Source organism: Fringilla coelebs (assembly GCF_963513975.1).
Source record: "Fringilla coelebs genome assembly, chromosome: 1".
In the NCBI taxonomy this organism is placed as follows: Eukaryota; Metazoa; Chordata; class Aves; order Passeriformes; family Fringillidae; genus Fringilla; species Fringilla coelebs.
In genome coordinates this window covers 149,307,432-149,320,347 of record NC_140028.1, presented here as the reverse complement: position 1 = coordinate 149,320,347, position 12,916 = coordinate 149,307,432, and the positions used below count along the sequence as shown (strand labels likewise).

The 12,916-nt window shown below is 43.4% G+C and overlaps 1 protein-coding gene across 2 annotated transcripts in view; it reads left to right on the top strand.

The window, feature by feature from the left end:
- The window catches only part of CRHR2 (corticotropin releasing hormone receptor 2), a gene marked incomplete at both ends in the record, with an annotated part of 145,544 nt that extends 136,343 nt beyond the window's left edge, over positions 1-9,201 (top strand). For both annotated transcript variants that reach the window (XM_084208557.1, XM_084208558.1), the window contains one exon: positions 9,061-9,201. In XM_084208557.1, coding sequence (XP_084064683.1) covers positions 9,061-9,201 — 141 coding nt within the window. The remainder of the gene's footprint in view (positions 1-9,060) is intronic.
- Positions 9,202-12,916: the final 3,715 nt, after the last annotated feature.

Sequence of the window (12,916 nt, the reverse complement as noted above, 5' to 3'; positions counted from 1 at the left end):
ATCTGTTTTTCTCTCTGCCCAAAGTGTCAGTATCCACAGGGGAAGATGGGTACAGCACTCCCAGCATTTCTCTTCCACCTCTGACTCATCCCACACAAAGTTTTTTAAAGGAAGAGGGATCCTCCATCCAGTTCCCTTCCTGGTGTTGTGTTTACCTTTCAGCCAGACCTTCTTAACAGTGATGGTTTTCTCCTGAGACAAACTAAAGTATTTCAGAGAGAGGCAAAGAGTGCATTTAAAGCGTTTCATATTGCAAAGAGGGCTGGCTGCACTCCTGCTACCTCAGCAGTGATGATGGGAACCAGAGGATAACAGAGGAGTAAGAATCCCTGCTCCAGAGATCAGGTGCTTCATGCAATTTCCAATTACCACCAGATCCCTCAGAGAGTTCATGGAAAAAAAAAAATCACTTTTTTTTTGACAGAGGGGAAACACTAGAGGGCAAAAATACGCAAATTGCATTTAATCCAAGTGGAAAAGAGCATCTCTGGACTTCCAAGGAAATGGAAGCATTTGCAAGTGATCCTTGCAAGCCTTTCCAGCCATGATGGGAGGTCCCAGCAGAGCCATCCCAGAGCAGGAGCTTGGGAGTGGAGGTGACTGTTTGAGAGCAGCCCACATCTACAAAGGGATGGTGCTTGATGAGGGGCTGCTCAGGGTAGAGCAAGCTCCTCTCTGAAGCTGAATGAAGGGAACAAGGAAAATCCTGATTAAACAGGGAAGAAAAATACAATAGTAAGGATGTTTAAGCACTGGAAGAGAGGCTCAAAGGTGTTTTGAGATCCCTGTCCATGTTTGTGCTCAAAATGACTTGATAAGACCCTGCCACAATTTCAAAACTGGATAAAGCCACTGTGCTGCATGTGCTCTGATCATGGCACAGGACCAGAGGCTTCTGATGTCCCTTCCTACCTTCATTATTCTATAATTCATGAGTTCTGTGTCCATTATAAGGTACCTGTCCTTCATTCCTATCTATATCCTGGATGGATGCATAACCAGCCAGACCTGAGTCTGAAAACATGCTTTTAGAGCCTGAATTCTTAGCTCAGCACTCAGACTCAGTATTATCTGACCAATATCAACAATCATCTAGGAACTGACATTTAGAATGCAATTAGCTGGCTTGGAGAGAAAACACCACAGAGAGGAATAGATCAGATGCCACTGTAAATTATTCTCACAACAAGGTGCAAGACAAAGATAAATATGTTTAATTTTTTTTCTGTTGACCCTTTAGCCAAGCATCATCTGTCAAGCTCAAAGTGGCTTCCTGTGATCTGATCATCTTGGGAGGCTGTTCACTGGAAGTGCCAGCTCTGAGTCAGCCCTGAAATGGTTTCTCACCCCCTGCCCATCAGCCCAGGCAGGCTCCAAATTATTCATCCCAAGCCCAAAGGATGTGTATTAAGCATTCCTTAATATCTCTGAATAAATACCAATATGGAGGTGGGCTAGAGGGCTAAACTTTAATTCCCTTTGCCCTGAGGGTCCTTCCCCATCCCCTTTTCCTCCTCATTACCCCAGTGCTGATGTGAGGGTGACTCCAGAGCACCCCACAACAAAACCAGAGGGGCTTGGGGTGGGCTGGGTGCACCCCTGGCCTCCCTCTGCTGTGGGTAGTTCTGGTCCTTTGTGGTCCAGAAGAAAGGAGCAGCATTTGTTTCCACATAAAAATGTGTGGCAAATCTGTATGGCTAGTCAGAATTGTTGAACTGTTCTTTATGAACTTCTGGAACTGCTATTTATGATACCAAAATTGCACTGCTGTGGCCTTGGAAATAAACTTTGACATCCCAGGCTGGCAGGTGCTGTGAAAATATCCCCAGATCGTAAAAAATTGCTGCCAAAGACCCTGAGGGGAAAAAAAATTAAAAAGGGATTGCAGACCAATTAAGCAGGATAATTTTTAGGCAGAAAAAGACCCATAATAAAGTTATATAAATAATGGTGTGAGGTAGGGTACTTGTTGAAACAAAACCCAACATTGTGCCCAAGCTTTGTTTTTGTTTCCTTTCAGCCTTGCAGGTTGTTTTGACTGCATCCCTTCCTGAGCTCAGGAGGATTAAATTCTGATAATGGCATCTTTGTGGGGATGTTCAGTTCAGTATTTTGTGTGATGGTAACATGAGCACCCTTGGCCTGAGGGGTTGGGGCTGGGGGAGCCTTGCACAGCTGCTCAGTGATGTGGTTGATTTACAAAAAACAAGGATAAAGACACTCCTGTCTCTCTGGGAGAATCAGAACTCCTCACCTGGAGATCCCCAGGTCTGTCTCTGTGCTGAAGCCACTCTTTTTCTTTGTTTCAAATCATTCTGTGCTTCATCCTTCCAAGGACCTGGAGAGGTTTGACCAACAGCTGCTTCACAGCATTTGCCATTAAATACAGCATTTGCCATTAAATACAGCATTTGCCATCAAATACAGCATTTGCCATTAAATACAGGATTTGCCATTAAATACAGCATTTGCATTAAATACAGCATTTGCCATTAAATACAGCATTTGCCATTAAATACAGCATTTGCATTAAATACAGCATTTGCCATCCCTCCTCCCTGAGGAGCACCCTGAACATTTGGAAAACTTTCAAAGTACCATTTAAGGCATCACCTTACTTTTATTTAAGTTCTACTAAGTAATGGATGGGATTTCCCCCCCTCAAATCTTAAACACCTAATACATGCACAGAACCAGTTGAGCTTCTCACCTTCAGCTTCATTTATGGGCAGTGATTCACACAAATGAGACTTATTTAATTGTCTTTTTTTGATGAGGTGTTGCCAATACCTCAGGCCTTACTGAGTCTTTACAGGGAGAGGCCAGAACTTCAAAAATCTCATGAAAATTAATTTCACTGCAGAGTCTGGTGCAGTGAGATCAGTGCCTTGATATTTAAAGATCCATTTTGCTGGACATTGCTTGAAATTCCCACTTGTTCATCATTTTTATTTAATTATATAATACTACTTAAACACATAAAGAAGAAGGTGAAGAAGAAGGATTAGTTTTTATTTTAAAACTTTTATTTTGTTTTATTTATATATATTATCACATTTTAAAATTTTAAACTTTTAAGTTTTTTATTATGTGTTATTATATTTAAACTACTTTTATTTATATTTATTTATTTATTTATATTATATTTAAACTACTTTAATTTATATTTATTTATTTATTTATATATATTATATTTAAACTACTTTTATTTAAACTACACACTTTTATTATTTAATTTTGGAACTTTTCTTTAAGACTTTAGGTGAAATGTGGTGTTCTTTTGGGGGTTAGGGTTTGCTAGTACAGAAAGGTTACAATTTTCAACAATTAGGGTTCTAACAAGAGAGGACTTGGTGTCCTTCTGGCCCTCACCTGTTGACACTTCCAGGTGAGGGATGTCACCTGGGGACAGAGGATGGTGACATCCCAATGGCCTTAATTCCAGCTTCCATTGCTGTGGCAGCTCATCTATTCCTACTCTTCTTTCTATTATAAAAACTATCATATTTTAGTATATTATAATATATATAAATAAATAATTTTCTATATAATTTAATATATATTAAATATATACTACTTAATATATTTATTATATAGTAATTAATAGAATGTATATTATATTTAGTATATTTATATATATAAATTATATGTAATACATTTTAGTATATTTTAGTATTATTACATCCAAAAGCCCCAGGTGTATCACCCCCTTTGTTCTGTGTAAGTGAATCAAAACTTCTTCCTCTCTTGTAATGATACAAGACATTTCTTCCAAAATCTGATTTTTAGTGTTACTCAGGGCTGTTTTCTCAGCCCATTTCTAGTTGAAATGCACTTTCTTGCAGTTTCTTGCAGTTGATGGCTGCAAGAAATGACCCAGCAGCCAGTGTCTAGCACAGGTAATAGCAGCACAAAGTTGATGTCTATTTTGTCAACAGAAAACCTTCTCTAAATGTTTTCATCCTTCTCTCCATCTCTTTCATTCTTTTTTATTCTGCTGTGGAGGAGGAGGAAGAAAGGTTTTTAACAGTATTTTTTATTTAATATCATCTAAAAGTTTGACAAGTCCCCTGCTTAGGTGATCCAGTCAGAAGAGAAAAAGTCACTCACTGATTTCCTTTCATCCCATTATCCAATTCCTTTTTCTTGACTGTTCCAAAGCAGTGCCCACACTCTGCAGGCACAAATAATGCTGGCAAACCTGGTTTGACCACAGCTCAGAAACTGGGATTATTCCCTGTACACAAAGCAGAAAGAGCTGAAAAGGGTGATTCTGAAAAAGGACCTATTTGCAAGAAAAAGACAGACCAAGAGTCAACACAGGCACCCAGCTCTGTGCTCAGAGAAGGGGAAATTTTGGTCCTGTCAAGCAAGTAGAGCTCACAGAGGTGAGGCTGATAATTTGTGTTCCCAGGACTCCTTGTGGAGCTCTAACCACCAATGACAACCCAGAGCATCCTTGGGATGTGACAGGCCAGTGCTGGCAACTGCAGGTCATAAATGTGCTAATGCTGACTCTGGGACATGGTCCTGACTCTGGAAATGCCTAATAAATAGAGGAGGCTGCTCTTATAGAGATTAACAACCATAGTTGATATTTTGCATTCTCTTTTTCTTTTACTCTTCCACTGTACTATAGCTTTTTTTTGGTGTCTTTTAGCCACAGCCATTTTTTTTTCCTTTTCTAAATCACAAGATATAAATTTGACCTTAACTTTCTCTGCTTGCACTCTGGTCACATACTAATTGCAGTTAATTATTCTGTCATTAAAAACTGCTTTGCCCTCACCCTTGAAAGTGCAGAGCCCATTTCCATGTGCCCAGTACATTAGGAATGGCTCCAGCTGTACAAGAAGACAGCATTTTTGGTTTTTTTTTATTTTTTTATCCTGTCTCAAACCATATCACAAAAGCCAACTGCTTGTTTAGACTCACATCTTTATCTCCAGGTGGCTCTTTTTGACTTGGTTGGCTTGAAGCACAAATGATAAATCTAATCTGGCTTCACTGGCTGAGTAAGTATCTCTTCACACTGGTTCCTCAGGGAAAGAAAGCCCACAACAATAAAAACAACAACAAACCAAACTCACCCAAAAAAAAAAAAAATAAAACACAAAATTTCACTGCAGAAGAAAGGAGGAAAATTTTCTCTAAATCTCAGCAGGGGAGAAAGGAGCATTCAAGAAGCAACATCCCTCTGCACCTCAGGTATTCAGGGCACAATTTCCCATGACAGTGGTCTGACACTTCATGTGTTACTTAAACCACTTGTCAGGTTTAAGCATTCATTTAGGCTGGGTTTGTACCCAGGGGAGCAAGGAGTCCTCAGGGGGATTGTCTCTGTTCCTCCAGTGTCTGTACTGGAAGCATAAATAATGGATCCAATAATTGGATGGGGCTTGGAACAACCTGGTCCAGTGGAAAGTGCCCCTGTCCATGGAAGGGGGCTGGAAAAAAATTAACTTTGAGGTCTCTTGCAGCCCAAACCATTCAGTGATTCTGTGATAATTGGCCAAGATAAGGTGTGAGGCTGTCAGGGCAGGTGCCTCCCCCCTTGCATGGACTCTGGCACGTGGATTTGCCTCTGGGTGTGCTTTATATCCTCCCTGCAATCCAGAATCAGGGGCAAGGATCCCTCTGCCACTGCAGGTGGAACCATGGTAGGTTTGCCAGTAGTGAATTCCCAAGTCCAGCTCCATGGCACAGCTCTCCAGTGTTCCTCCTGTGTTCCCAGGAGGGTTCAGTGAGCCAGGGAGATCGGTTTGGGGAGAAGAGGATGATGGTCAGCAGTCCAGGCTGCTGCAGTTTGTGATTGAGTCCATCCATCCTGACTCTGCTATTTCATATAACTGTGTCATTGAACTCATTTTATAACCTGACCAAACCCCATCATGAAACTGGTGGAGAGGTGTTGAAGCTACTGCTCCATAACGAGAGGCTCTTCCAGAAATCCTCTGCACTGTTGTTTAACCACGTTGTTCTCATTCCCATCTCCAAATCATTCATGATGATCATGTTCTTCCTGGCAGTTCTGTCTTTATTTCCCCTTTTTTTGGGTGTTTTCTCTTTCTCCAGTTGTATTCCCTCATATTCTTTGTTTCATTAGGTTCTGTCTCACCCCTACTAAGTGTAAAAAACTCTATTATTTATATTGAAACAAATCATTGATTCAAAATTATAAGAAACCCAGAGTGGCTTTCTCCTTACCTTACCTTAGAAATCTGCAGCTGCTTGCCTTAAATCACAGAAGCACAGCATCAGTTAGGTTGGAAAAGACCTCTGAGATCACTGGGTCCAAGCTATGAGCTAAAACCACCATGCTAACCATGGCAGTAGCACAGATCACAGACAGCTGAGAACACAACCAAAGAAATCAATCCTCTGCTCTGATTTGCCCAATCTCTGCCTCTAGAAGGGCTCTGATAGAAAAGCCACCTTTCCAGGTGGAGGATTCCTCTGAAAAGGCACCAAAGAGGCAATTGCAAAACTGCTTTCCAGGCTGGTGCTCACAAACCTGCAGAATTCCATGGACAAAGCTGTGCTGGGAGGGGATTACTTGCTCACAGTTTCTCACAGGCAGTGCTGCAGCCCAGGGCTCTCAAAGCCCACCCAGAAATGGGGAAATTGAAACCAGCTAAGAGAAGGACAGCAGTTCCCCCTTTTCTGTGTCCTCCTTGTAAACTTTGCTATGTTTTGACCATGGGGCCTTCACCCTGTTCATCTGGGGCACCTAAAACTGACAGGGCATGGTTTGGGTTGGAAACACCTCCAATCCTGGAGCTCTTCATCTCACCTGAGCACCCTTAGAAAGGACGTTTGAGCTGCTCTGAAGTGGGGCTGGAGACTGTGTGTGTTCCCTGTGTTTTGAGTAGACCTCACAGAGCTCCTGCAGATAGTCCTCAAGCTTTCAAAGAAATGACAAAAAGCAATGATTATTCATGTTTGGGCATTTTTTTCTTTGACTCCACCTCCCCTGCAGTGCCAGTGGTGGTGACAGACACGCCCAGGGTGGCTTGGATTGACCTCACCCAGGTGCTGAGAGCTGAGAACCTGTGCCAGCATGGGCTTCACAGCCTCTGAAAGCTCCTCCAGGCCTTGTGCAGTTGCCATGGCAGCTGATGCCTTCGAGGTCTCCTCCACAACAGCATCACTGCTGATAACACCCAAAGTTCCCCCTGTCCGTGGTAAAATGGGGCTTAAAATGATCTTTCACTTTTGGGGGATGCAGGGAAAATAAGCACATTATAAAGACTAAAAAATAGCCATGGTTAGATATCAATATTGTCTGAACTTACCTAAATTTATAAACCAGACATCTTAAATAGAGCTTGTTGTCTAGACTCATTTTATAACCAATTAAAGGAAATAGGTATTTTTCATCTGACCACAAATATCTGGTCTGTTTTGGACACCTGCTTTAGAAGGAGATGAATCATCCCCTTTGACCACACCCTTTGGTTCCCTCTTGGTCAGGAGGAGATCTGTAGGTCAGTGGTTGAGGTGTAATGTCTATATTGTATTATTTTGTAAAAAAAAATGTAATATTTTGTAAAAAAATGTGGTTTTGGTAAAGGAGACCCTGGCTTGATACAGAAGTTTTATGTCACGATGCTTCTTCCAAAGTTCACCAGATTCCAGGTTGGCAGCAGAACATCAGCATCCTTTCCAAGTGTCATGAACAGTCCAGGTTTTGGACTCTCCAGGAAGATGGGCCCTGATTCCTCTCATCTAATTTTGTAGGCTTATTTATCTCCCTGGGTTAGGGGTTTGAATTGCTTTCCTCTCTACAGTAAGCAAGAATATCCAGAAACTGGTCCAAATGCTTCATGCCAGGTTCTCACTTTGAGTCTTCCCTGCCAGGGATTTGGTCTATTTTAGGAGTATTTCAAGCCTTCCCTCCCACTGTATTTGAGGTTTAGGGTTCCTTTCTCCTGTTTTTCTCTTGCATATATATGTATATATTTGAGCCAGAGTTCCTGGGCTCTCTCTATGTTCCGTGAAAAAAAAAAAACCACAAAAAAACCCACTAAAATTCAAGGTTCATCTGACCTATTGGTCAGCACCTGCTTGAGGATGGCCTTCTGCTGATGTGGAGCAAATTCCACTGCCTGCTGGAGGTGTTCACAGGGCTGGCTCAGGTGTGCCAGAGCTTGGCTAGATCCCCTGTCCTTCTTCACATCCAAGGGCAGCAGGGTCCCCTGGGATGGGGCTCTCCAAGAATTCCATCAGGTCTTGGACAGACCTTGGATGCACCATCCATTAGCCCACCCATCCTGAGGGCTTGATTCAGTTGGGAATGCTTAGGCCTGTTGGGAATGCTCTGGGGTATTTAAGATACCAGATACAAGACATGAGGTGTGTAAAATGTTTTTTCCCTGAGTCAAGTACTCAAGAGAATATCAGTGAATTAGAAGCTCCCGTTCAGGCGTCTGAATCAGTCCCTGTGATGTCTAAAGAGGCTGACCTGGAACAGAGGCTGGACAGAGTTAAAGGAATAAAGCAGGGGTTTATTGAAATGCCTTCAAAAGATACACCCTGGGCAGCACAGGAGACTGGCCATGGCTCTACCCAGGATGGACCCAAGATGGACTCCAATTCACAAGTTTTCAACTTTTTATAAGTTTTGGTCCATTTCCATATTGGGGTTAATTGTCCAATTACAGCTCCAGGTTATGCAGTCCCATCCTCCCAGATTGCTCTCCTCAGTTTGCTGTTTGCACTTTTTGGGCCTGAAGCTGCAATGGTGTCCTTGGTTCTGGGGCTGGAACAGGATTGTTTTGTGTGCTGAGCTGTGAGGAGAACTTGCTGACACTTTGTGAAGTTCAAAGTTATATACCAATGCAGTACAGAGTCTGGAAAACGTGAAAGCTAAAACTTAAGGCATCATTTCCCCCCTTTAAAAGCTTAAAGCATCACCTGTGACAATTTCAAGCCTTCCCTCCCACTGTTTGAGGTTTAGGCTTCCTTCCTCCTGTTTTACACTTGCTCATCCCAGCACTGTCCAGCCTCCCTTTACACCTGAAGCTGTGCCTTCACCTTGTCCCCTGTGTTCCTCCCCAGGTGCGTTCTGCTGCCAGGAAGAGGTGGCACCGCTGGCAGGACCACCACTCGCTGCGGGTGCGCGTGGCTCGGGCCATGTCCATCCCCACGTCCCCCACGCGCATCAGCTTCCACAGCATCAAACAGACCGCGGCCGTCTGACCGCCCACCCCACCACCACCACCACCACCAGCACCCCGTGGCCTTCAGAGCTCTCCTGTCTGCGCTGCCACCCCAGAGCCCCTTCCTGCAGACTGCAAACTCTCCTCCTTTGGCCCCCTGATCTCTCTCCAGTGAGGGGCCCGTCTTGTTTCGTCTCCCACGTCCGCGATGCTGCTTGGAGGCAACCGGGAAAAAGCCTCTTGGAGTTGGTGGTGGTAAAACAGATTCCAAGAAGGAACAGGTTCAACCCTGACTGCGTCCTGTGGAAGTTCACAATGCAAAGTCTAAAACAGCACACTGGCAGGAATAATCAAATATTTTTTCACCTTCCTTTCTTTTTTTTTTTTTTTTTTGTTTGTTTTTATTCCCCCTTTCTTATTGCAGTGAACAAACTGTTTTGAACACACTGCCCATCTCACCCTGTACATTGATTCCCAATGATTTCAACAGTTTTGGTGTATAATAGCCCATCCCTTTCTTGTTTTCCTTGTAAAAAAGTTTCTTCTGCGCAAAACTGTCGTTTGAGAACTTGTGGCAGCAAGAAGAAGAGTGTCTGAAAGGTGGTGTGAAAAGCCTGAATTTATCTGCCTCCCCCATTTCTCTTTTGGACAGACTGGGAATTGTCAGGGCATCGCTGGACTGTTCCACACAGGGCACTTTGCCTGGTGAGCACCATGCCCTGCTCTTACACAGATTTTCAAAGGACAGGAGTAGCTCTAAGTAGCTCCACAAAATACTCTCATTCCTCTTAGCCCCACGCTTCCAGCACAGTGTAAGTGGAAAGCCTTTGGAAAGTGGTTTGTTTTCAGCTCAGAGCATTAGGGTGGGGAAGGACAGCTCTTCTGGGTTTAAAAAACACAAAAGGGAAGCACTGTAAAGATAATAAGGATGACAAGAGGATGTTTGTGTTCCAAGGATAATGCTACCTGCTGCACAAAGGTATCTATTGAGCATTTTGAACTAGAGCAGTTGTATCTACCAGGCTTTTTATGTGATGTTCAAGAAAACTGTATATTTTCAATAATAAACACTACTCTGGGTTGGTTTCAATAAAACCAGGCATCGTTTTCTTTACCTCTGGAAAGGAAGAGGACATCTGTCTTGAGAGTGGTTTTGCAGCTAAAATCAGGGAAGGAAATCCTGTTTGATAGTGAGCCAAGAAGAAGAACAACCTCGTGATAAAATCCTGACACGGGGGCATTTAAAAGCAAGAAGAATTGCCTCCCTTCTCAGCTCATGGTTTTATACTGGATCCCTGTCCCTCTGCACCCTCTCCACTGGGCTTTGCCACAGCAGTAAGAAAAATGTTGTGTTATACATTCTCCATCAGCTGCATCTCAACTGAGCTGGAGTAATTTGCTCTTTCCACTTTTATCGAGCTTACTCTGAATTTTCTTCAGATGTTTTATAGGACTTTTCAGCACGAGCTTGATTTAAACCTCCAGATTTATGTTGCTCTGGTTTTCAGGGGCTGGAAAATCTCTTGGAAAACACTGTTATAAATCCCCTGCTTATGGGGAGGGGGTGGGGGGGGTGGTGTGGGATGTCTGTCCTAACAGCTCAGTCATATTCAACTATGAGCTTGCTGGCAATGAACAGCAAATTTAAATAAACAACATTTTGTAACTTTTCCCTCTCCTAACTCATTTGGATTCATGTGCCTCAAAGAGATAACAGAGGGAGGAAGGAAACAGAGGGAGGATGGAGATTTGAGTGCCTGATGAGAGAGGACCTGTTGTATTTTCTGAGACCTTTGATGATAGGAGGGATGTTGAATCTGACTCCATGTTCTTAGAGGGCTAATTTATTATTTTATGATCTATATTATATAAAAGAATACTAAACTATACTAAAGAATACAGAAAGGATACAGACAGAAGGCTAAAAGATAATAATGAAAAATTCCTGACTCCTTCCAGAGTCCTGACACAGCTTGGCCCTGATTGGCCAAAGAGTGAAAACAATTCACATGAAACCAATGAAACAATCACCTGTTAGATAAACAGTGTCCAAACACATTCCAAAGCAGCAAAACAGGGAGAAGCAAATCAGATAATATTGTTTTCCTGTTTATCTGAGGGTTCTCGGCTTCTCAGGAGAGAAATCCTGGCAAAGGGATTTCCCAGAAAATACAACAGTGACAAGGACTGGGTCAGTGCTTTTATTCCTCACAGCAGCAATGCACAGCCCCTGGCATCTTGTGTTTGAAGGGAGGGACACACCTACAGGTTAGAAACATGTACAGTGAGTATGTCTGTGTTTGCTCTGGCTCTGGGCCATGCTGGGGTGAAAAAGGGATTTTCAGTGCAGCAGATTCTGTCAGAAATTGCAGGTTATTGGTGCTGCCAGCAGCGTAGCAGACATCCAGACTTGGAGCAGGTCTGAATAGAGAAGAAATTTGGCAGCTGAAGCAGTGAACTAATGGTTAACTCTGGGGTCCTTTAGAGTTTACCTCAGTGAGCCACTGGAATGTATCAGTGCCAGGGCACCCACTTTGTGCCAGTGTTCTGGGCTATTGCTGCAATGCCCCCTTTTCACTTACAATAATATTCCCTGAACATTGAAGACAATGAATAGGTGAAGACAGTTAAATTTGGTTTGTGTCTCACTAAGTCAGGTGTCTGGTGTCCCACTGCCCTTGGTACCTACCCAAGGAAAATGTGCAGCTTAAAGAAAATAAAAATAACCTTTTAGACTCTGCAAGCTCTCACCCCCAGGACTCTGGAAGAAGCTGACAGTTCACTCTCCTGACAGCAGTGGTGCTGCTCTTGTCTCTGCTGCACTGTCTGGTGGAGGGCTAACATCTGTCACAACAGCATTTGGCACATCCAAGCTGGATGACAAACTGCTCATCTTTCCTGGGAACACCAGCCAGAGTAGCTGCTGATGACATCCCAAGGCATGGGGTGCTCAGAAATTGATTAATTTGAGTTTAGCTCTTTGGAAATCAGCCCAGGAGATAACACCTGGGAGCAAAACAGATAAGCAAGAACTTCCATTTTCCCTGAGTAGCCCTTGATAAAAATGCTGGAGGTGAGCCACACACCTTCACGCCAAGAAAACAAATAAATATTCCTGAATTTGCACTGAGTGATGTTGATCTTGCCTTTTAGCAGTGAATTCATGGTTTGGTGATTATCCAGGATACCTGTGAGCAGAGCTGCTGAGATGTTCCCCAGATGTCTTGGGCAGCAAAGGGGGCTCCGTGGCCACGTGGGTGAGGAGCAGCAGTGTGGAAAAGCACCCAGGGAGCTCATGGGTGCTGAAATCAACCCAAACCAGGCAGGTGGCCTGGCAGCAAAGATCTGGGATGTTTTGAAGGAAATGATTATTCCCTTCCACTTTGCACTCCTTGGACCACTGCCAGATGCTGTGCCCAGTTTGGTGACCCCAGTGCAGGAGATATTAACAAACTAAATCAAGAACAGCCACAGGGACACCAAGATGCTCTGGTCTGGAGCACTCTCCATGTGCAGAGATGCAAAAGGAGCTGATTCAAAATGAGGAAAGGATTTTGGATGGAGCTAACAACAGCCTGCCAGTACCTCAAGATTACTGACAGAGCCAAGCCCTTCACAGTGGTTTGAGGCAGGAGGAACCAGAAAACTGTAACAAAAAAGGGCCAGATAAGATGGAGAAAGAAGAAAGTTTTTCCTCATAAAGACAGTTAAGCAGTGGGAGAAGTTTCCCAGTGAGGATGGGAGATTCTTTCAAG